Raw genomic sequence first — 24,167 nt, forward strand, 5'->3', positions numbered from 1 at the left:
CCATTTTTCTAAAAAAAAAAACTTGATAACATAAAATATACTAATAAAATACTTTCTTTATAATTATATTTTCACAGATAATCTTGATATTATAAAAAGAAATGATATTTCTTATAAAACTCAATTTTAATAAGTACAACAATATATTTTCAAAGTAATAGAAATATTTTTTACATATCTATCTATTGTTTTAGATGATTACATAAAATAATTAAGAATAGTTTAGTTGACTAAAAATAGTTCATAATTAGTATTATTGAAATGTTATTTTTTCTTATATTTAGTTGATTGTAATATCTTTCATTTACAGCAAAAAATATAATTTAATAAATATTCATTTAATTATTTAGAAATTATAAAATATTTTAATTATTGTAAATATTGATATGTCTTCATGAGCTTCCAAAAAAGTATCAGTTACTTATGTATGTAATTTTCTATAGACCATCAATTTATTTTCTAATATTTTTTTTTAAAATAACATTTAATTTGATATATATTATGAAAATACATAATGATAAATAAAATTAATTGACTTGGATTAATTATAATAAAAATAATCATACTTCCATTTTGAATATAAAAGAATATATGTAACTCAATATACTCATAATATGAGTGACTCGACTAATCCAACTTAGATCTAAAATCATAGATTTAACTACAATACGAAAATAAATTTTTTGTACTAATAATTTATTTTATAAATATAAATTATAGGAAGACTCAAAACACATTAACAAATGAAAATAAAATATTAACCAACTGCTACAATTTAGTTCTTTTGTAAAATTATATATATGCATGAGACTTCAGAATAATATCATTATACTAATTTACATAACTTTGAATCAAACATTTTAGTTTATTTTTTATTTCATTCTAAGTATAATATATCTTAATTTATACATAGTCTTCCTAATATATAAATATATATCTAAGAAAACAACCAACCTAAATGAAAATAAGAAAATTAATTAAAATTTTAATAGATTTAGAATAAAAAATATTATAGTTGAATTCAGATAAATAGATGTAATCCAATATACTCAAATGATAGGTAAATCATCTAAAATCATATATCTAACTAAAATAATATAATATTATTAATATATATTATGCATAAAAATTATAAATTAATTTAAAATCAAAATTAAATAGCAATAAATTATTATATATTTACCTTATAAATGTTTATTTCCGTGCATGAGCACGGGAAAGCACCTAGTAAAAGAAATAAATCATCATACCTTTCACCCTAAAACACTTGTTCTTGGACAATGTTGCCAAATCTCCTCTGTTAATTAAACATTAAATATTGTAAGTAACTTAGAGCATCATTAACCCAAGATGCTTCAGAGGTGCTTAACCATTTTTTATTTATAAAAAGAGGAAAGAGAAGAGGAAGAAGAAACTTAAGTGCTTAATTAAGCACTAAAACTGATGTTGATTGTACCGTAGAAGAGGAAAAAAAGCATCACCTTGGGTTTTTTTTTTAAGCATCTCAGTTTAAACAATTTAAGGTTAACTAGATCTTGACCCGTGCAACCGCACGGGTATTAATTTCTAGTTTTAGTTTTTATTTATTTATACTAAATAATATATTTATAATATTTGATCGTTTTATATTGACTAAGCTAGGGATAGGTATTTGGGTATCTACTCGAATTCGGTTAAAATCTATTCGGGTTTGAGATTTTCAAGTTTAAAGATCCTAGCTCTATTCAGGTATTTATAAACTTTGGTTCCGTTTTGATTTAGATTTTTGCGGGTTTGATAACCCGTTTAAATTATTTTTAAATTTTTAAAATTATATATCTTTAAATATCCTTAAATCTAAGTAAAAAATATAACATGTAAATTTGAGTAATGTAAGCTAAAGTACTTAAATTAAAAATTAAAATAAATTTAACTTGAATATTTGGATGAAGAATAAATATATATTTTAAGTATTTTTGGTGTTTTAATTATTGTTTAACTACTTTAGATGTTTACTTTGACTATTTTTTTATATTTCAAATATTTTAAAAGACTTAAAATAGCTTATATCTTGGATATTAACTCGAAAAATAGATAACATATTGAAGTATATAAATATGATTTAAATACATTCGAAAATCCGAAATATTTTGTTCGGATAAGGTTTAGTTATAGTTCTCTAGATTCCAAAATGGTAAATCCGTTTGGATATTATTTAGTTTCGGTTCAAATTTGGTAATGTTTTCTCGTTCAGATTTGTTCAATGAAGAGTTGATATTATAATTTTCATGAATTTTTGTCCAATAAAAATGTATTTTTTTTAATTTGACATTGATTTAATTGAGAAGTTAATGAAAGGTATTTAATTCAAATTTAATTTTAGAAAACGCATTACTGTAAGTGAAAAAGACAAAACATTAAAATAAAAAGTATTAGTTAATTATGTATAAATTCAAATTTAATTTTGGAAAACACATTAATCAAAGTGGAAAAGACAGCATTAAAATAGGAAATATTATTTAATATCAGTGGCATAGAAGTGTAAATAACACTGAAAAGTATGGGGTATTCTATATGTGTACTTCTCTTTTAATAATATAGACTAGATCTTGACCCGTGCGACCGCACGGATATTAATTTCTAGTTTTAGTTTTTATTTATTTATACTAAATAATATATTTATATATTTGATCGTTTTATATTGACTAAGTTAGGGATAGGTATTTGGGTATCTACTCGAATTCGGTTAAAATCTATTCGGGTTTGAGATTTTCGAGTTTAAAGATCCTAGCTCTATTCAGGTATTTATAAACTTTGGTTCCATTTTGATTTAGATTTTTGCGGGTTTGATAACCCGTTTAAATTATTTTTTAAATTTTTAAAATTTATATATCTTTAAATATCCTTAAATCTAAGTAAAAAATATAACATGTAAATTTGAGTAATGTAAGCTAAAGTACTTAAATTAAAAATTAAAATAAATTTAACTTGAATATTTGGATGAAGAATAAATATATATTTTAAGTATTTTTGGTGTTTTAATTATTGATTATCTACTTTAGATGTTTACTTTGACTATTTTTTATATTTCAAATATTTTAAAAGACTTAAAATAGCTTATATCTTGGATATTAACTCGAAAAATAGATAAAATATTGAAGTATATAAATATGATTTAAATATATTCGAAAATCCGAAATATTTTGTTCGGATAAGGTTTAGTTATAGTTCTCTAGATTCCAAAATGGTAAATCCGTTTGGATATTATTTAGTTTCGGTTCAAATTTGGTAATATTTTCTCGTTCAGATTTGTTCAATGAAGAGTTGATATTATAATTTTCATGAATTTTTATCCAATAAAAATGTATTTTTTTTAATTTGACATTGATTTAATTGAGAAGTTAATGAAAAGTATTTAATTCAAATTTAATTTTAGAAAACACATTACTGTAAGTGAAAAGGACAAAACATTAAAATAGAAAATATTAGTTAATTATGTATAAATTCAAATTTAATTTTGGAAAACACATTAATCAAAGTGGAAAAGACAGCATTGAAATAGGAAATATTATTTAATATCAGTGGCATAGAAGTGTAAATAACACTGAAAAGTAAGGGGTATTCTATATGTGTACTTTTCTTTTAATAATATAGACTAGATTTTGACCCGCACTCCCGTGCGGGTGTATTTCTTTCAACAATATATTATTATTTGCTTTTCATGTCACTATTTAGGGTTAGACAAAAAACCGAATTCGAAGAATCGAACCGATCTCTATCCAAAAGATAGTACTAAACCCAATCCAAAAATTAGTACCAAAACCGAACCAAAATTTATTAAATATCCGAATTATTCAAAATTTTCGTATTTAGAGAACTGAAACCTAATTCGATCCGAACAGAAATACTTCGGGTATTCGAAATAGATTTATATAATTTGTTTTAGATTTAATGTATATAAAAACATCTAGAATATATATAATAATTTGTAAGTTGGTTTCAATACTTACAAATATATACAAATAGTCAAAAGTGAATATCTAAAATAGTTAAAGTATACTCAAAACACCAAAAATACTTTAAACAGTTATTGATTCTCTATCCAAATATTTAAACAAAGCAATTAATTAGGTAAGTGCAAATTTTTTATCTTAAATACTGATATTATATTAATTAATGTATTTTCTTAAATATAGGAACTATTATTGTTAAAATGTCAGTGGCATAAACTTGTTATATCAAAGGTGAAGTAAGGATTAACTTTTATTTGTATTTCGGTTTTAATATTTTAGATAGTGTATCCTATGGTGATAAAAAATCAAAGTTATAAATTTTGTAAGCTATTATTATTAGGTATATATATATATATATATATATATATATATATATATATATATATATATATATATATATATATATATTATCATGCAAATTGATAATATATATTTTAGGAATATAATAAAAATTCATACAACATGTAGTACAGTAGAACTTGTTTTGCAAATATATCTTTATTATTGTTATTAATATTGTAGCTTAAATTTAAGGATTTGTTATGTTTAAGTTACCAAGATGTTCAATGATTTTAGCAATATTACTTGATTTCTTAAAAACTAAATGTACTATATCGATGAACATTTTTTAATTTTTGAGTTAATGCTTTACAGCATACAAATGAAGTTAGTGGGTATTAAAGAGTTAATGGGCTTCTCGTGTAAATGCGTCGTTGAAAGATTCTAAATAATAAGTAAAATTGTGAAGTTAATACTAATGGCAAAGTTGGTAAATCTTGAGGAAACTAAGGGCTATTTTATTTTTGTACTTCAGTTTTAATAGATTAGATGAGGATCTTAGTTAATATATCTAAAAATTGAAGACTTCTCGTGCGCAAGATAAAATATCGTAAGAAAGATATGTTACCTCTTCGAGAAGCAACAAAATAGCTTCCTTCTTCCTCGATCAGTCAAAGTGTTCTGCTCATATCTCTTGGTGTCACGTAAGCGTGAACTTCCTAAATTTTACAGGCTGTTCCAGATACTACCAACACATGAGACTTGCTGATGATTCGTTTATGTAAGTTTCATCTCATCTTCAATGTAATCAAATGAAGAACTTTCATGGCAGCGAAAATAAATAATATCTTTCTAATAACAAAAAATAAATAAAAGAGGGGAAATGAACAAAAACACAGCTGACATGTCACATGTTTCACCTCTCTTGGCTCTCTTCTCTCCTCTCTATTTTGCTTCGCTGCTATGTGCTTCGTCAATATTCTTTTTTTCCAAAAAAACATGTACTCTCCACTACCACCTTTGTTTTCTCTATCGCTGTCTTGTTCAAATCCAAGCTCTGTGATTTTTTGGTCGGTCATCGTCAAAGTTGTCTCCTTCACGTTCCTGTTCTTTTTAAAAGAGGACGCCTGAATTAAATAATAATCAAAGACAGCAAGCATTCTCTAGTTACACCAACGTACAAAAAAAAAAAACTCTCTTGATCTGTCAATTCAACAAAGTTTTATAAAATTAGAACTCAACCAAAAAGTCGGTTTTGTTCACGTATGAAAAGGAATATGCGGTTATATCACGAAAACTATTCAGTTTGCGATGCACAAATAGAGAAAGTGATATCTTAACAAAATTTTATAATGCAGAGCTCTCATGGCGGCGAAGATGTTGACTGTCGCATGCTTATATTGCTTGCTCGGGAAGACTACTACACTAACTATCGGAATGTTTTACAGTGAAAACCTCTCGTCAAAACAGAGATTGCCTCTTTGAGCAGCAACAGAACAGCAACAGAACCGAGTTCTGTCTCTACTCGAAACTGATCGAGGAAGAAGGAAGCTCAAGTACTCATCGAGCAGCAACACCTCTCGTCTCTGTGATTATATTTAGCATGAAGGTGAAGGTGAAGGTGATAACGTCGAAAAAAAACTCAAGCACTCGAACTCGAAGCTGAAAGTTTATCACGTAAAATCCTTTTACGTGGTCAAGAATAGTGTCGAGGATATTGTAATTCTTTTAAAGGTAAGTTTTTGTTTGCATTAAATACAAAATTTTAATGAGAAACGTTCTCAGCGCGACACCTAAGCGTTTTTCAAAATAAAGCCTTCTCATGAAGCCACGTCACACATTGTTAATCTATACTATTAAAAGTACAGTTTTGAGGCACCAGGGAGCGTCCACCTCATCGTTTAATAATAATAGCTTATTTGTAGGACACGTAGGATGTTTATTAATTAGTAAATTTAAACAATAAATTTCCAAAAAACTTCAGCAACTTCAGCAATTAAAAAATAACATTTCCATAATTTCTTTACACGATTCCATAATTAAAATGTAATATAAATTAAAAAGGCAAATCTGCATTTAAAAAAAAAAAACTAAAAAATCAGTTTACAGATTAAAAATACAAATACCACATTAAAATGTAAAATAAATTAAAAAGGCAAATATGCATTTAAAAAAATTACTTTAAACAATAAAAGGAAAATTTTATTGTTTCGAGGGAGCGTCCACATCAGCGAAAAAATAATAGCTCTTTGGAAGACACGTGGCATATTTTTTTTACATTCATCGTTAACAAAGTCTATGGGCCATCATGTTTTGTTGACGTTTATTTGTTTGGGCCTTTATATCACATTAATCAACCAATCAGCTACACTATATATGATTAGGGTTTCAGTTATTCCTATGGAAGGATTAGGGTTTCAGTCAGACGTGAGGACATCAAATCTAACTACTTCCTCGAAATCTCATGACAAGGAGAAGATCGTTGCTTCTCGGAAGAATCGGTAATACCTCCGAATGTAGGTTTTCATCAATCTGTATATTGGGTAGAGAATGAAACAAGGCGGAATGATGGAGCAGAGATCAAACATGTAGAGATGGATTCCGCCGGGATATCCAAGATTAGGCAGCGTTGAGGTTAAGAAGGACCATATGCTCTGGGTGGCTCTTTCAGGAGACGAGATTGAATAAGACATACGTCTTATAATGATCACTAAAAGGGATGTTATTATATTGTAAAACAGTCATATGTTTACAACTACAATAATAGTTCTCACTAATCCTCTCTGAAAATTGCTTCTCGCAGAATTTCTCCTAATTAAATGCTGGTATCTGCATGGAGCGGACTTGGACAAGGCTGCTACGTTTCTAGGAGGGTCGGTGTTGATTTGCTTCTGGTCACTAACTCTCTATGTCTTTACAGTCGACGCTAATCCAGGCCTCCATCAACGTCACCGGCTCAACAGTTTCCAACTGTTTATGATCTTAGCCTTTTCGATGTGACAAAGAGCAGCCCTAACTTTTGCTTCCCTGATGCGCCTGTTGCAATCAGATTTACGTAGCATGAGTCTATGTAGGTTACTCCCATCTGCCTTAGTGTTTTTGACAATCTGCTGATGCTCCTCGATGAGAAATTGGTTGCCTTAGGTATAGAACCAAAGTTTTTCTAGCCACAAACATCAACCCAAAATTGGTTGGAGTTAAATATTTTTCTGTGTATCTTATAAGTTTATTTCTCAAAATACGGACATGTTGATTCTTGCATACTGCTCTTCTTCCAGGAAGTCTTTTCCGTAAAGCCACCTTTGGGACTCAGTTCTATTTCGACAATGAGAACTCCCCTGGAAAGACCTACTTGGAAAGGTAATCGGTTTAAGTAATTCGCAATCTACACAAAAGAACATCGTCTACAACTTCTAACAAATTTGGTCCATTTAGGCACTTTCCCGATGAACAAGTGTCTGCCTCCAAAACTCTACGAAGTATGCGATGTGAGGAAGATTGAGTCCTTGACTGTATCGGAGTGAAAGGCTTATGTGGTTACTGCCAGTCTACAGGTAAGCCCAAGACTCTAGATCAATAATCTTTCACAAAAAAAAAAAACTCAGCCTATACTACTAACCAGTCTTTTTATTAGACTGAATTCCTATGCACTGGTAAAGTGGAGGAGATATATAATTATATACTGATAATGGATGGTCCTACACCTCCTGTTCTAAGGGGATGCATTTGACACCGCTATCTTTGTCGCACTTGACAATGACTCAGCTAACGGATGTGCGTGCTGCTAAAGTCTCCCAATTCCTGGTACATATAAACTTATTACTTGCTCCTTCGATGTGTTTCAAAGATTTGAACATTGCTCACTTTTTTTGAGTACATGATGCGGGTATGGAAGACGTACATAACACAGCCCTCAAGACATTGTTCACAGTACCTTAACCTTCCAGTTGAAGCTCACAGCATTCAATTACTCTACAAACATCAGAGCTTTACTATCGTACGCATTTACGATCACCACCAGTGCCACCGCTTGATGATTTTGCTCCCCAGGTAAATAAAATTAGTACCAGCAACTTAATGTCTTTTCCTAAAGATCATGCTTAGGATTCACTGTGGTTGATTAGCAAGGGAGGTAAACGACCATCCTGATAATGATATGCCAGGTGCTGGTTCAAAGGGGAAGAGTTGCACTGATGTGAAGAACAATGTTCCTGTGAACATGAGAGGTTTTGATAAGTTCAAAAAAAAAAACATGAGAGGTTTTGCACTGATGGTGAGACGTTGTATGGGACATGCGGGCGAGGAAGCTGTTCAGAATACAGTCCCTGTTGTTTTTGCCCTAATCTCCCGGCTACTGATGACGGAACTTCTGGGAGGTAGGCCCGGACTAATTAGACTCCCAGCTTTTTGAGTCTACTATCCTTACTTGACTCTCACCTCTTAGATGCACTGCAGGCTTTTTCACTTTTGTTTTGTTATGAATATTTTCTCCAGTTTCTACCCTTCAATGTGTTTTTTCCACCTAAGTTTCTACTCTGTTAATCAGTTTCGTACTTATGCAATGGTTTTACATGGTCATTGTAAACTTTGTTCTACAAATCTTATAGCCAAACAATATTTATGTCGCACCATCTGATGTCCAATATTGGCACTTAAAACTTATATATTTGTTAAAGTATATCTACCACCTCCAACATTTTTTTTTGTTTATATAAACTTCTGCCTGGAAGAGATGCATTACAAGTTACAACAACAGGTTTTCGAAGCTACTTCAACTATTATTAGATAGAGACCCGGATTTTCCTTAACCATTATTAAATTGGTTTAGTTTCCTTTAGTTAACCAATTTATCTATGTCACTCTCTGTAACAAACTTACACAATCAAGAAGTTTATTTTCATTTTACTCAATATGGTATCAGGAGCCATAGTGAGTTCTTCGTTTCCGATGATCTTCTTCGATTCAGCGGAAAATCCTTTTTCCAAAAGAAGTCGTGTAGCATTGCTATTACAAAAAAAACACAAATATAAATATATAAATGTTCGATATAATAAAAAATAAAATAAAAATTAATTATACAACATAAGAAATAGAAATAACATCTATCATGCTATTATCATTTAATATAAAAATAAAAAATAGAATAAGTAAGCATATAATATAAGAAAAATATACAATAAGTAAATATACAATTAAGAAATGAAAAAGCTATTAAAAATTTATCTGAAAATGTATAATAATATAAATAATAAGAAAATATACAATATAAAAAATAAGAATAAGTAACTATACAATATAAAAAATAGAAATATTACATTAAATATCTAATGTAATATTATCCTATGATATAAAAGCAAAAAAATAAGAATACATAAATATACAATATAAGAAAAAATAAAAAATAAGTAAATATACAATATAAAAAATAGAAAAGCTAAATTAAAATATATCAGAAATGTATAGTCAAATAAATAATAAGTAAATATACAATATAAGAAATAAAATATTACATTAAAAATCTATTATAATACTAGAATAAGTAAATATAGATATAATAAAAATAAATAATAAATAAATATACAATAAAAGAATTAGAAAACTGCATTAAACATCAACATGAAAAATATATAATAAAAATAATAAGTAAATAAACAATATAAAAAATAAAAATATTACATTAAACATCTATCATAATATTATTTTAATGAGACAAAAACAAGAAAATTGGAATAAGTAAATATACAAAATAATAAAAAATAACAGTAAGTAAATATACAATTAAGAAAAAAAATTAAACAACTCACTGAAAAAATTATAGTAAAATATTTAATACATATACAATATAAAAAATAGAAGTATTATATTAAACATATATCGTAATATTAGAATAAGTAAGTATACAATATAATAAAATAAAATAAAAATTAAATATATAATATAAGAAATAAAAATATTACATTAAACATACAACGTAATATTATCATCTGATATAAAGAAAAAAATAGAATAAGTAAATATAAAATAAAAATAAACAATAAATAAATATACAATATCAGAAATGGAAAAATTGAATTAAACATCTATCTAAAAAAATTATAGTAAAATAAATAATAATTAATATAGAATATAAGGAAGAAAAATCTTACATTAAACATATATCATAATATTAGAATAGAAATTAAGAATAAGTGAATGTAAAATATTGGAAAATATAAATAATAAGTAAATATACAAAATCAGAAATAGGAATATTACATTAAACATTTATCATAATATTATCATTTAATATAAAATCAAGAAAATTAAAATAAGAAAATATACAATATATGAGAAAATAAACAATAAGAAAATATACAATCAAGAAATGAAAAACTAAATTAAACACCTATCTGAAAAAAATGTATAGTAAAATAAATAAAAAAGTCTTTGAGGACCGATGAAGTCGATGTACAACCTGAATAACATCATTGAATATATTTGCACGTGTTATTTAGAATGAGTTTTCCATTTAGCCAAATTTAATAATCAGTAGTCAAACTTGAATGATTCATGGTTCCATCAGGTCTTATACGTGAACATAATTGCAATAACATTTGAGTTGTCTTGAGATTCTGTAGCATTTTCGAGTATGGCCTTAAATTGAGTCTGATCTAATGTACATTTGATGAACTGATAAAAGAACTTGACTGTTGCAGCTACTTCTCCATCATCAGTCTGATGATTCTACTCACCTATCCCAGATAAGAAGAAAAAACAAAAATGTAGGAAATAATATGTTTTTAAAAAGTTGGAATTCTAAATGCTTTTTTTTCGTCGTCTTCTTCTCCAGATTGAAACATAAAGAGAAGAAAGGATCTGCGAGACTAATGCGGGAGATGACGAATCACGCATCAAATGGTACTGTAGAAATTATAGAAAGCAACAAAATTGAATCAATATCAAAGTTTCAGGATGAGTCTAATGAAAGTTGTTGTATAACGGTGCAGAAGTGGTGGTAGGGTCATGGTGAGCTATGGCGGTGACAGCAGAGTTGAGTCGCGAGGAGGTGGTGTGGTCACGGCTTGGCTGTGATGGTTGTATGACTTAAAAAAAACACAGACCAGAACAGTGGAGAGAAGGAAACAGAGTAACGAAGAGAATGAAGAAGATAGTTTCGAGATGGTTTTTGCATGCACAATCTTGATATTTTCCAAGCCACATATGTCAGATTGAAGGTGTATATTTACGGAGGACATGTGAAGGCATAAAATATGTCGTAAGTATTTTTAAAGGTAAGACAAAGCCATAATCGTCATTGCAAAAATATGTGTGTTAAGGCAAATTTGGAAGAGTACATGAAAATCAAATTATGATAAGAGCACAATGCATATAATCTACATTAGTTAACATTTTACAATTTCACTGTAATATTGCAAGGTAACTATAAAATAATTGGTCATTATTAAAATATTAATCAGTTTATGATTCGGTTGGCAAGTAAGGATTGATTGGTTAGAACATATCAACCAACTAAATTGAATACATAGAAATAAATCAAAATAAATATATATATAGATCAATTTCAGTTAAAATATTTTTTTTTAAAAGAATAAAAATATTATATTTACTTAAAAATAGACTAAATAGTTAAAATATTATTTTTCATTTATTTTCAAAGCCCCGCCCGTAGGGCGGGTTGATCACTAGTTCACTATTAAGGAACTCTTAAAATGATTCTCCTTTGATATATAGGGGATATGCTCCAACTACTGAATAAGAGAAATGAATAAAAATTGTCCTTTTTTAATTCTTTTTTTTTTCTTTTTCTTGGAATACTTTTTGGAACATTGTTATACTTTTTTTTTGTTGATCTAAAATATCCGACATGCCAAAACCCAACCGACTAATCTCTGGGTGCCTGACAACTGTGCCAGTTAGACATAGTTGCTCGCAAAAGCAGTTAAGATCATTGCAGGATGCTATGTACCACCCAACCGCTAACGTGGTTTTGTTATTCTTATTCAACCAATTGTGTAGCTAATATTGATTATTACATTACATCATGTTAAACATGATTTCGAATATTGTATATCGAAACTGAAATTGCCTCAAACACACATACTTAATCATCAGTACACACGTTATATTCTGGAAAAATATCACCATTCTAACTTTCAGAACACAAACATGACACACTTACTTACTCCAGACTTATTTCATTAATCATCTTGTTGGCCACCATTATTTATCAGCACTGTGGGTAGAAGTTCTCTTTGTGGAAGGAGAATCTTGTTGCTGTCTTGTGTGTGAACTCCAAAGCTAGGTTCCTCAACTCCTCTGCCAATGCGAGTTCTCCACAATAAAACACTCCTGCATAGAAATTTCATTTTATTATACCAATCTCTGGTTTTATAGCGTCACTAATTAATTCGATCAGAGGATGTTGTTACATGCACCAATGCTTTCAACGAGTAGAACTTATGAAGCTAAACTAGTATTTACATGACTGGTAGTGACATATGATCATGCAATTTGATTCAAACATGCCTACAACAGTTAAATAGAGCTTACCAACATGAGAGTCATTGTGATCCATGGCTATTTGTTTGTAGACGTTTTTCCAGTTAGGTTTGGAGAAGTGAGTCATGACCCTTGTCTCAGAGATAATGTCCACACCATTTTTGGAATAGTTCAGAGTCTGAAGCATTTGTATGAACGCAGAACGAATATCTCTTTCTTCGTAGACGCTAGTGCAATAGTTATTTACTTCTACGACTCCATTTGTGTCTCGTTCTGCTACCTCGTTCATGATGTTATTAAACCAACTGTATGAGCCTTGCTCCTTTGTTAGCCAATAGAAGTAAGCCTTTCGAGTCTTTATTGGGTTGAGTTGGGAATGCTCCCTGGCCTCTGTATTTTTGATGATGTCCTTGATAACGCTGATCATTGGGCTGGCCCCAATCCCAAGTCCAACCAGTAAAACCACCTTATATTTCTTGTAGTCTTGTGCCTGTGCATTGTATGGACCATCAATCATGATTTTGGGAAAAATTGGTTGGTTCCCTGCCATGTCAATATTAACATGATACACCGGCGGTGGCATACACACCTGATACATAACCCAACATGCTATTCAAGCTATCTTTCATCTTTAACCTATACACTTTATAAAGAGACTTATAAGTAAATAAGACCTCACAGAAAACTTCTTTGAGAGCACTTGTCCAATCTCCCATTACTTTTATATGAACGCTCAGATAATCGTCTTGAGGCGCAGAAGTTATTGAAAATGGATGCCTGGAGAAATATTGTCACGTGAAAATTGTCATTGAAATGAGTTTAGGGTTCTCTTAGGAGTGTTTAATTTTTTTTTCACATATATACCACTCAAATGTTGAGATTGTTGGGCAGTTTAGAAACATGTATTGACCGCTTTTGTATTTGAAGCTTCTCGGCCTTGACATGTACAAACTCAACACGTTTTCAGGATGAACAGCAACTTTCAAAATTGTTACCCTGCTGATACTGGATCTGAATGGTCGTATTAATATCTCGCATGCAGGGAAAGCTACTGGTACTGCCAAGTACATCGACATCTAGAAACAATTTAAAGCCTCTGCATCAGTAACATTTTTAAATCCTGAGTCTGAAGGTGATTAAATGACTGATAGCGTTGAACCTCTAAGTACTCACCGTTTGCAAGCTATCTGATACGAAGTGTCTCAGTCCACTGCACCATCTCTTCAACGGTTTAGGGTCACAAGTAGTCTTAAGCTTAATACTTAGCATGTGACTTAGCCTCTTGCTGTCTTCACTATCTCTGCGCATATGCTGTGTTTCCGCTTGCAAAAGCAAGGTCTCAAGACTCTCTGTCTGTTTTAGATTCACCACAGAGTTACATGGAGAGAGAGTATATATATATCATCATCAAGAAAGCTTTACCATGATGTATCCGATATCATCGGGGTCAAGCTCTTCCATTATCATTGCAGCATATTCATCTGTCTTTTTCTGGATGTCCGGCAAGTTGTTGGTGGATGAACTAAAATTGATGATCTGAGAAACACACAAAAAGACAGACAATATTACACCTATATTAAATTTTTCATATTTCTTAAACATTATCTGACAAATAATTTATATAAGTGTTAACGCCACAATAATTATAAGAAAAAAATAATGACATGACATAGTGAAAATAATGACATGACATAGTACAAAATAATGATATGGCTTAACATAATTATGACAAAGCCAATTACAAAAATTAAATATAAACTAAAAAATATATGGTAACTACAATAGCTATAAAAATAAGGAAAATATTTTAAATCTTAAATAAAATTTATTATAAACTGATACATTAAAATTCTAATAAAGATATATTAAAATATTCATTTATTTTATTAATATTTAAATATTTTGGAAAAAATGATTACATTACATAGTGAAAATGATGACATTGGCATAGTAAAAATGATGATATGGCTTAATATCATTATGAAAAAGTTCAATTATAGAAATTAAAATATAAACTAATAAATATATGGTAACTACAATAATTAAAAAATATAAGCAAAATACTTTAAATCTTAAATAAAATTGTAATACATTAAAATACATTAACAAATTAATAAAAATAAATTAAAATATTCATTTATTTTATTAATATTTATATATTTTCAATTTTATAATAAGTAATCATCAATATATGGTAAAATTGTAAGAAGATATTTGATTCTCATAATTTAATTTCATGATTAGAGTGTTCTATATATTGTTTATGTTTTTATTTTTCAAAATATAATAAATACATGATACTATAATCAAGACATAAAATATGAAAATATAAACTATCATGTGTAAATTTAAAGTGCTTTGTATTAAATATTTTTTAATATTTTAAAATATGCAAATACTTTTTTCAAAATAATATGTACTTCATACTTCCAAAATATATTTAATTTTTAAAATATATATTTCAAAACGTTCATATTTAAAAAAAAAGTTTAAATTATGCAAATAAAAACTGATGTATTTAAAGTTTAGCTGCGATAAAATAATTTAATTGAGTGATTACTAATCGATTCATTAAGTTTAGTAAATGTATTTTATAATTTAAACCTTTTAACTAAAAGCAAAAAAAACTAAAAATTATTAAATTTTATTTTTAAAATAAATCAAATAGTTTACAAATTATTATTTTGGAAAATGGAAAATAATTTTATTAAATTAAACTAATATAAATACTATCATATTAGGAAATTAAAATAAATAAAAAACTACAAATGATTACTTTGTACTATTTAAAAAATAGTGAATTAAAATTTAATTATATTTTTATTAAATTATTATTAAAAATAATATTTTTGTACATGCGCAGGAAATCATCTAATTTTATAGAAAACAACTATAGTAATGATGATTGTTTGTTATTCTAGTTTAAATAAACTTACAATTTTCAGCATAAGTATTTTCGTTTGTGAAGATATTCATTGATTAGTGTAAAAACTTTCACCTGTCTGACTTGGTCTTCAGTTAATCTACCATTGGCGTCTTTATCAATCCTGCATTTTCACAACCTTTTGGGCTTAATCTCACATTTGTTACCTAAACTTGTTATGGAACCAGATAACAAAAAGAGTTCCAAAAAAGAAAAAGAAAAACAGACAACAAAAGATTAATATGGATAATGACTTAACAATCTTTACATGTCAAAGAACATTTGAAGCCTGGAATCAAAGCTTTGAGAACTTATTTGGTCCCAGAACTCCTTTAACTGGTCTCCATCGATTACATCTGTTGATATATGCCTTCTTCTAGCTAATGCGTCGTACAGTTCCAAGGCAAAGTCTATTGAATCCATCCCTGAAATCACAATATGACTTCGTATTTTGATCCTAACCATTTCTTTGATTCTAGTATTTTGATTTAATGACTAGAAGGTTACGGGTTCATGGACCCTTAAACTTCTAGGATGAAAAATTTAACTTTCTTTTAGAGATCATGTTCTCCTAACGCGACTATCATGTAACAGAGAGTTTTAACTAGTAGGCCTTTGTAAATTTTCATAAAATTTTACCTATGCATTCTCCAAATTTTGACCTTGGCAGCATTCCACCACTGGTGCCCGTAATCTCATTAAACCGCTTCTCCACGGCGGTCCACCCAGCAGCACCGTTAAATTTACTGATCAACCTGAGCCCGGTCAAGGCCGTTGACTCCCGCTGGTACGATCGAGCAGCTGGCTCTCTCTCTCCAGAGATCGATGTTAAGCGGTTAGAAACAGAGGCTAGCCGCTTCTTCATGAGACGTATCCGGTTATCCTTAACTTTCTTTCCAAGGTTTGACATCAGCGGCGATGATCCGATCACTGAACCTAGGTCGCTGCTCTTCTCTGTGTCCCACTCATAGTCCGTTACATCAAAGCTCTCTCTCTCCATAGATTCGTAGAAAACAAAATGATGATTAGATGGAATAATTGCCTTCTTGCGTCCCAAGTCAATGCTCTGATAGGACTTGAAAGAGAGATTAAAAGTTTGATCAAGAGAAGATTTAGATGAAGTAAACGAGTAAAGTAGAGAAAAGGCACAAACACAAATTCAAAGAAGACGTGGGCTGACTTAGCCACACATACTATTCTTTTTATTTGCCTAGTCAACTCTCATTGATTAATTAAAGACAGAATTCAAAAACCTAGTCAGCGATTAATAATACAGTATGTCTTTTGCAACATGATTGTCTTCTTCCTTTTTTCTTTTAATCACGATAAATGTACAAGATAGTATACTGTTATTCTTTTTTTTTTTTTTTGAGAAAAGTATACTGTTATTCTTTCTAAACATGTTTACCACCAAAGTTTAAGCAAAAAAAAAGAAAATTTTACACCACGGGGCAGTTTCAAGTTTTTAATTATAAGATAGAGCATTTATTGCTGCTACTCAAGCAGTTTTTCTTAACAGCTTCCTTCTTTGTCCTAACTAGCTGGTCATTATATAACGTAGAGCGCTAACCCTTTGTCTAACTAAATCCAGTGTTTTAGCGGGAACAGCTCTCCACCACTCATCTTAATTTTTTTTGGACGGTGTAGATCTTTTCTGCTATTTTTGACATGACTTATATCTACCAATTCCTAACCATCCGATTACATCATCTGTCCCACTAACCGACGGCTCAGATTATCTGGATTTAACCATATCACAGTTCTTTATCAACTTTTCTTATTTTCCTTATTCTAAGAAAAAAATCAAAACTTCAGAAAACATCATATTCCTCGTACGGTTTTCTGCTGCAAGAAATAGGTTTGTTCTGAGAATAAAAACCTACAAGAAGTTGTACATTGTCTGCTAAATGTCACGTTCACAATATGTACGTATAAACAATGTCTTTTTTACGTAGTGTACATGACCTCACGGTTTGCTTACCATACATGTGTATAGAGCCAATGCCCATGCATACATATTGTCCATGAACCACATGTTGTACACGTCACGTACCTGGGTTTGTCTTTGTGTACAATAAAGGACCATTACAAGTTTGTACTTCAGTGTCCATCCTCCATGGCTTATACAATGTACATGCATGTTTCTGTTCACGCATACAGTAGGGGGCGTCTAATGTACTTTAAGCCCTGCTACACACGTCCACACATTAGTTCCAATGTTCCACAACATTAACCATGTATATTCCTGTTGGTACATCTGTACAATATAAAGCGACGTCCATCTGTACAATCGAGTTTGATTTTCATGCATTCAGTTTATGCCCAGGTTCACCAATATGTACAATGAAAATACACCTCGTGTACATGTGTTCAGGGTACTCACAGCGTAATGTACATTAAAGACATCCATACGTGTATACATTAGTCCCAAAGTCCAACTGCTTTTGCTTTTAAAATGGACATTACATTGTTTGTACATGTGTACAATTAAGTTCGATGTCCATGTTTTCAAAGATGTCATGTACACTAACGTACAATATAAAGCGACGTCCATGTGTACAATCGGGTTCGATTTTCATGCATTCAGTTTATGCCCAGGTTCACCAACATGTACAATGAACATACATCTCATGTACATGTGTTCAGGGTACTCACAGCGTAATGTACATTAAGGACATCCATACGTGTATACATTAGTCCCAATGTCCAATTGCTTTTAAAATGGACATTACGTTTTTTGTACATGTGTACAATTAAGTTCGATGTCCATGTTTTCATAGATGTCACGGTTTGCATACAATACGTATCCCATTTCCTTTTTAGCTAGTGTACATGTGTGCAACATGAAATAACCACAAAACGTTCAAATGTACAAACACGTTCTATACTTGTGTCTTGTAAAATGCAATGTCCATGCATACATCAATATCCATGCGCTACAAAGTATACATGGTTCAAACTTGCATAGTGAATGTGTCCATCTGTACATCACTTGAATTCTTTAATGTCCATTCGTACATCACTTTCATCATGAATGTGTCCATCTTTTACATCGTGTACAATAGACATTCATGAATGTGTCCATTTGTACATATACGGAACTTCTAAGATGTGCATTCTTTGGTTGTCCACTTGTACAGCTAAATTGATGTCCACCTGTAAGGACGTCTCTAATCCTCAGAAGGAAATCTGCCTTTGAATATATGTTGGTCATTTCGCTTGGAAAACGGTCGGTTGCAAAGAGACGCATAGGCAACAAGGCCTTCACATCCTCCACACCGGAGTCCGCCGAATCTGCAAACAAAACACAATCAATTTAAGCAATCCATAATTTGTCTCCGTCGCGCCTACTAAAATCAAAATCGGCAAAAATCCTAACCTTGTTGTCGTTCCTTGCCACGACTACTACGGGTTCTAGCCATTGTAAAATGCGCTCTACGACCGCCGTTGTTTTTAATCGCCCGACGAAGAACGGAATACCTCTCCAACTTAATCTCCCAAGATATTTCTTTCTAAAAACCTTGGTCTGCGCAAACTGAAAAATAATGGTGAAACTGCAAAATTAAAAAGTCGCTGAACCGTCTCCCAAATTAAATCGAGTTAATTATGTCCCCGGGTCCACAAAATTTTCGAAACTTAAAAACAAAAAAAAACAGTTACAAAACCAAACTAAACGAAAGGAAAAAGCTGCGCCGGTTAGGATTTAGTCAGGGGCAATTTGAGTCATTTCACACATAAACTAAACCACAAGCTATAACTGCTTTATCCTGTAATAAAAAGACATAAACGGTCTTAGAATGAAAATAAAAAAAACATGTTTACCAACAAACAAAAAATATAATTTAGTACTGGCAGAGCATATATCTCGATTGTGTGCCTATATCTTTATTTATGATAATTTATTATTCAATAGACACTAACGTGGAATGTTTTTAATAGTTTTTTCTTTTTGGGAAAATGGTTTTTTAATAGTTTCTTGTTCCAGTATATGTTTTGCATAGCTTTGTTTCCGACTCCGTACAGATAGTATTTCTTGACCGGCGAATATGACCAGCAACTCTGGACCACCGTTAGGGCTGGCTTAATATGACGTGAATATTTCCTTTTTGCCGAGTGTGATCAAAACCAAAAGAATTGGCCAAAAAAAAAAGCTTTTCTGTACCGCCAAAAATTTACCACAGTGGAAATTCCATAATAACTCACATATCATCTTAATGGGACACACAGTAACGCTAAGGGCTCCCAAAATACTCCATAGACCATAGACATAAAAAGCCAAGATTCGATCCCTGCATAGATCTCATCTTTTCAGATCATCATAATTAACTTTGTCTTAGATAAGAAAAAATGAGACAGAAAAGCCAACTAGAGAAAAGACTTTTAAGAGAGTGAATAACCAATCACTGGCTTAGTGAACGGTCTTCGTACTGCTCCTCAGGCGGGCTGCGGCCTCTGGCTGGTAAAGGTGTGTTGCTGCTCCTAGGGCTCGAGACCCGGTTTCTGGCTGGTACAGGTGTGTTTCTCCTGCTTATGTTTCTTCTCGGACTAGGGCTCAGGCTTCTTCTTGGACTCGGGCTACGGCTTAATTATACTGCGGCTCTTAGGCTGGAGTTACACTGCGACCCCTGGAGGCACTGTAGGCGAGTGATCGTGAGTATGACCTCCCCATATCATATCGTTCTTCCCTGTGAGAGATAGACCTGCGACAATAGAGAGATGGTGAGCATCAAAAAGGTTATCAAGTGGAGAATGATCGTTTGTGCAGAAATAAAGTTCAGACAAAAACCTTGAGTGATGTCTTCTAGAGGGAGGAGAATAATAATCACCACGTCGAGGGGGGGAGGAGAGCGAGAGTAGTAACGAGGTGGACTACGCCTCCTTTCTCGAGAGCTGATATGCTCCTACCAATACAAAAAAAAGAATGTTAAAAAGGGTCAGGTGAGGTGATTAGCATCGCTCTCTCCATCGAAGACTTATTGATAATGATGATAAACAGAAACATTGAAAAAGAGAAAAGATTCCATGCACCTTCCTCCACCAGTGACCCTCCCTTGCTCTCATTTCAGTCAGTTTCTCTTTATCCCATAGAAAGCTATGAAATAAAATGGAGGCTAATTTTGGTTTATGGCGTAGATTGCGAACCAAAAGACTAGTCGGGAGGTCCACACTACAAAAATATTAACATAGAACAGTCTTTCAGATACTAACACAAAGTAGTCTTTCAACCTAAGACTTCCAACATCATAAAACAAACAAGTCACAGAGACGATACAAACAACCTGCTGCTCTACAAAGATCAGTAGCTTTGTTCCAACTTCCGATTGGAAAAGAAAAACTAAATTATATCGAAGAGACAAAACCGGTTTACAACTTTTGGTCTACGATGCGATTCAATTCTTCTTCTTTTTGCTAATTCAATCAATTAAAAGTTAAAACACTATTAAAATGCAATTTACCCGCCAAACAGAGAAAACTTCAATCTACTAATACGAAGCCGTGTACAGGAAAAAGGAATGCGTGGCGACAAGTAAATTAACAGGGAAAATACTTACCGGAGAACGAAGGTCTGGTGGCGAACGGCTGCGATAGAACAACAGGAAAAGCGTCGCTGTAAGAATTCGACAACAAGACGACGAATTTAATGGTGGAAGGATCAAAAAGGAATATTGTCCTTTTATAGTAGAGATTGTTTTTACATTTTAACCCCCATAGCTTTATAAGTACTGGTTTTGGCCCCAAAGTATCTACTTTAGAGCATATATTTAATTTTGATTTCCACTTTCAGGTAAATTAAAAAAAATTAACTTCGTTTTTTTTCTACAACAACTTCAAAAATTAATAATAGACGGTCTCACATCTCTTTCTTCCAAATATTTCTTACATAACAGAGCGAGTTAATAATATCCTCCGCGATGCAATAGATTCTCCTCGTCTTACGAGTTACGACATCGTTAAAGCCAAGCCCGTGTTACCTATAAATGGAGGAACAGTTCATACTTAGGGTTCCACCCTCTGTTTCTGAGCGAATCGATCGTCTTTTGAGCGACGAGGCTTCTACTTCCGACGAAATCCCTTTAGATTTGTGCTTTTCAGGTTTCGTTCCTCTCCAATTTTTGAGTTTTATCCTCCAAAGTTTCATCCTTTTTTCCATCAATTCATTGTCCTTTGGTCGAAAACTATCTTTGGATCGTTTCACGGATTTGATATTTTGATACTTTCTTGAATCTGTTTTTTTTTAACATTCAACCAATCAAAAGACATTCCTTCTTGAATCTGTTTTTAAAAGTTAAAAAAAAAAGGTATTTTAACAGTGTATGTCTACTAAAAGTTCATTGTTATTGTCCGAGAAGCGGCCTGAAAGGCACTCTTTTGGCATCCTTCTTGAATCTCTGAAAGAAACTTGATGTTGTGTGCAGAGGATGGGAGAAGTGGGACGTTTATGATTGGAAACGAAGAGTTCCCAGCTTCTCTACTGGATCTTCCTGCTGTTGTTGAGTCTTTTAAAACTTATGATGATTCTGCATTAGTCAAAACTGCTGATATTGGGCAGGTAATTATCAAATTTTACTTTTCATGAAGTAATATATTGTGTTTGAATAAAAAAAATCCATATAATGGGGTGCTTTGATGTGGTATATTGGCACACAGATGATCATGGTTAGGGATTCAGGTGATCCCTCGCCTAATACAGTAGAATACAGACATGGTCTAACTCCTCCAATGAAGGATGCTCGAAAGAGAAGATTCCGTCGAGAGCCTGACCTTAATGTAATTTTGCATTTGTTTTTTATATTATCAACAAGAGCAACACCATCACACTTGCAACACCATCACACTTGATGCTTTCGACATAACTGTTATATTAAGTAGACTGTTATATTAAGTAGAAAAGCTCTTTTAATCCTTGGGAAACCAAATAGGTTTTATTTCTGAGCAAGAACAGAAAAAAAAAAGGTTGTAGTGTAGATTCTAGTTTGAAAGTTATGATAGAACCTTTGATGCATGTAGAGCTGTATAGTTTCTTCTTTTGACGTATTTGTCAAAAAAAAATGTGGCAGCCGGAGCTTGTTCAGCGTGTTGAGAGAGACTTACTGAACATCTTGAGTGGCGGAACAATCGGAAACGTAAGTTTGTTTTAGTCTAATTGCTTAATTGATATTGAGTTGTGAGTAAGGTCCATTTTTTTTTTACCTGAATTTTTTTTGGGTGTGTATGTATTGTAGGTAAATGAGCAGCAAGAGGAAACAGTTGCGAACGAGAATACTAGTGATAATAATGCAAACAAGAAAGTGTCTTCTTCTTCACCTGCTGATACACCTGGTGAAAAGCCTGAAGAAGCTCTTGAGACAGCGACTAATAATAATAATAATAATGTAACCGAAGCTGAGCCGGAGAGAAGTGAATCAGAAGATTCTGATGATTCAATGTGAGAGGTTATTTATGTAATGGCGAAAGCTATAGGATATGCCTAAAAGGGGTTTTAAAGAAATGAATCCATCGATGATAGTAGCCATGTTCGTTTGGTTGCCGCCGGTTTCAGCGTCAGCGTCGGCGTCGGCGTCAGCGTCAGCGGCTGCGTCAAACTCGTTTATCTGATGTTCGTTTGGTTGCCGCCGACGCCGACGCCGACGCTGACGTTGACGCCGATTGTTGTTCGTTTCGAAGACGCAGGAAATTGACGCAGCCGCAAGACGCCGACGCATGACGCTGTTTTGGGTTGTTCGTTTGGTTGACGCTGCGACTATTTTCATTTATTCATATTTTATTTTTAAAAATTTGTAAAATTGTATTTTAAATAAATAAAATGTAGTTTAAATATATTTACATCCATAAGAATATTATGTTTAATTGGTAATAAATTTTTGGTCAAATATAAAAATATTTGATGTCATAAATCATAAGCTAAGAAAAATAAAAATAATACATCAAACTACTTTATAATCATAATCAATCATATTAAAAAAATTATACTGAAGTAAATATGATAAAATCATACATTTAATTTTTGAAATTATCACTTCAAATAAATAAGGCAAATATGTTTTACAGATAAAAGAAACATAAAATTAGGTTGGTTGATAAAAAAAATATTACAGCAAGTCTTAAAAAAAAATCAAATCATTTAACTAAAACATGATTTAATCATCAACAAGCTTGAGAGTGCACTTCTCCACCGTGAACTTGGAGAGTGTGAGCTTGAGAGAGAGAGCTGGAGAGGCGTCAGAGAAGGAGAGAGCTGGAGAATCTGAGCTGGACAAAGCATATGCTTATAATCATCAACAAGCTTGAGAGTGCACTTCTCCACAATTGTGGTCGTATGCAGTGGTGACGGTTCTGCAGCCAACGAAATACAAAAAAAACATTTATTTTACAACAATAATGAAACAGAGTTTCAGACAAACAAACACAAGAACAGAACAAATCAATGTCTTTGTCTGAACATCAGCTTAGATATCCAATTACGATAAAATAAA

The 24,167-nt window shown here is 31.5% G+C and overlaps 2 protein-coding genes and 2 long non-coding RNA genes across 8 annotated transcripts; 3 read left to right on the top strand and 1 right to left on the bottom strand.

The window, feature by feature from the left end:
• The first annotated feature begins 6,370 nt into the window (after positions 1–6,370).
• On the top strand, positions 6,371–8,804 carry LOC130496972 (uncharacterized). Of its 5 annotated transcripts, none has more exons than XR_008936048.1 (7): positions 6,371–6,772; positions 6,864–7,415; positions 7,550–7,631; positions 7,707–7,825; positions 7,906–8,075; positions 8,167–8,321; positions 8,396–8,804. It is a non-coding gene; the product is annotated as an uncharacterized LOC130496972 (long non-coding RNA). The 5 variants fall into 5 exon arrangements; XR_008936047.1 differs by having other exon boundaries at positions 6,372–6,772; positions 6,864–7,461; positions 8,435–8,804; XR_008936046.1 differs by having other exon boundaries at positions 6,372–6,772; positions 8,146–8,321; positions 8,435–8,804.
• Positions 8,805–10,964: 2,160 nt separating this feature from the next.
• Positions 10,965–11,611, top strand: LOC130496636 (uncharacterized). Its single transcript, XR_008935791.1, has 3 exons — positions 10,965–11,032; positions 11,101–11,168; positions 11,258–11,611. It is a non-coding gene; the product is annotated as an uncharacterized LOC130496636 (long non-coding RNA).
• An 887-nt stretch (positions 11,612–12,498) lies between these two features.
• Positions 12,499–16,939, bottom strand: LOC108808341 (respiratory burst oxidase homolog protein C-like). The gene is made up of 9 exons (XM_018580504.2): positions 16,333–16,939; positions 15,962–16,118; positions 15,769–15,817; positions 14,193–14,306; positions 13,944–14,123; positions 13,635–13,846; positions 13,445–13,547; positions 12,822–13,359; positions 12,499–12,620 (listed from the first exon to the last, which is right to left on the bottom strand). The coding sequence occupies exons 1-9, from the start codon at positions 16,691–16,693 to the stop codon at positions 12,499–12,501; spliced, it is 1,836 nt and encodes a 611-aa protein (XP_018436006.1). The 5' UTR covers positions 16,694–16,939.
• Positions 16,940–21,563: 4,624 nt separating this feature from the next.
• Positions 21,564–23,541, top strand: LOC108809338 (transcription initiation factor TFIID subunit 7). The gene is made up of 5 exons (XM_018581486.2): positions 21,564–21,786; positions 22,110–22,243; positions 22,342–22,461; positions 22,752–22,817; positions 22,917–23,541. The coding sequence occupies exons 1-5, from the start codon at positions 21,672–21,674 to the stop codon at positions 23,121–23,123; spliced, it is 642 nt and encodes a 213-aa protein (XP_018436988.1). The 5' UTR covers positions 21,564–21,671; the 3' UTR covers positions 23,124–23,541.
• Positions 23,542–24,167: the final 626 nt, after the last annotated feature.

The sequence above is a fragment of the Raphanus sativus genome, chromosome 6 (assembly GCF_000801105.2).
Source record: "Raphanus sativus cultivar WK10039 chromosome 6, ASM80110v3, whole genome shotgun sequence".
Classification (NCBI taxonomy): Eukaryota; Viridiplantae; Streptophyta; class Magnoliopsida; order Brassicales; family Brassicaceae; genus Raphanus; species Raphanus sativus.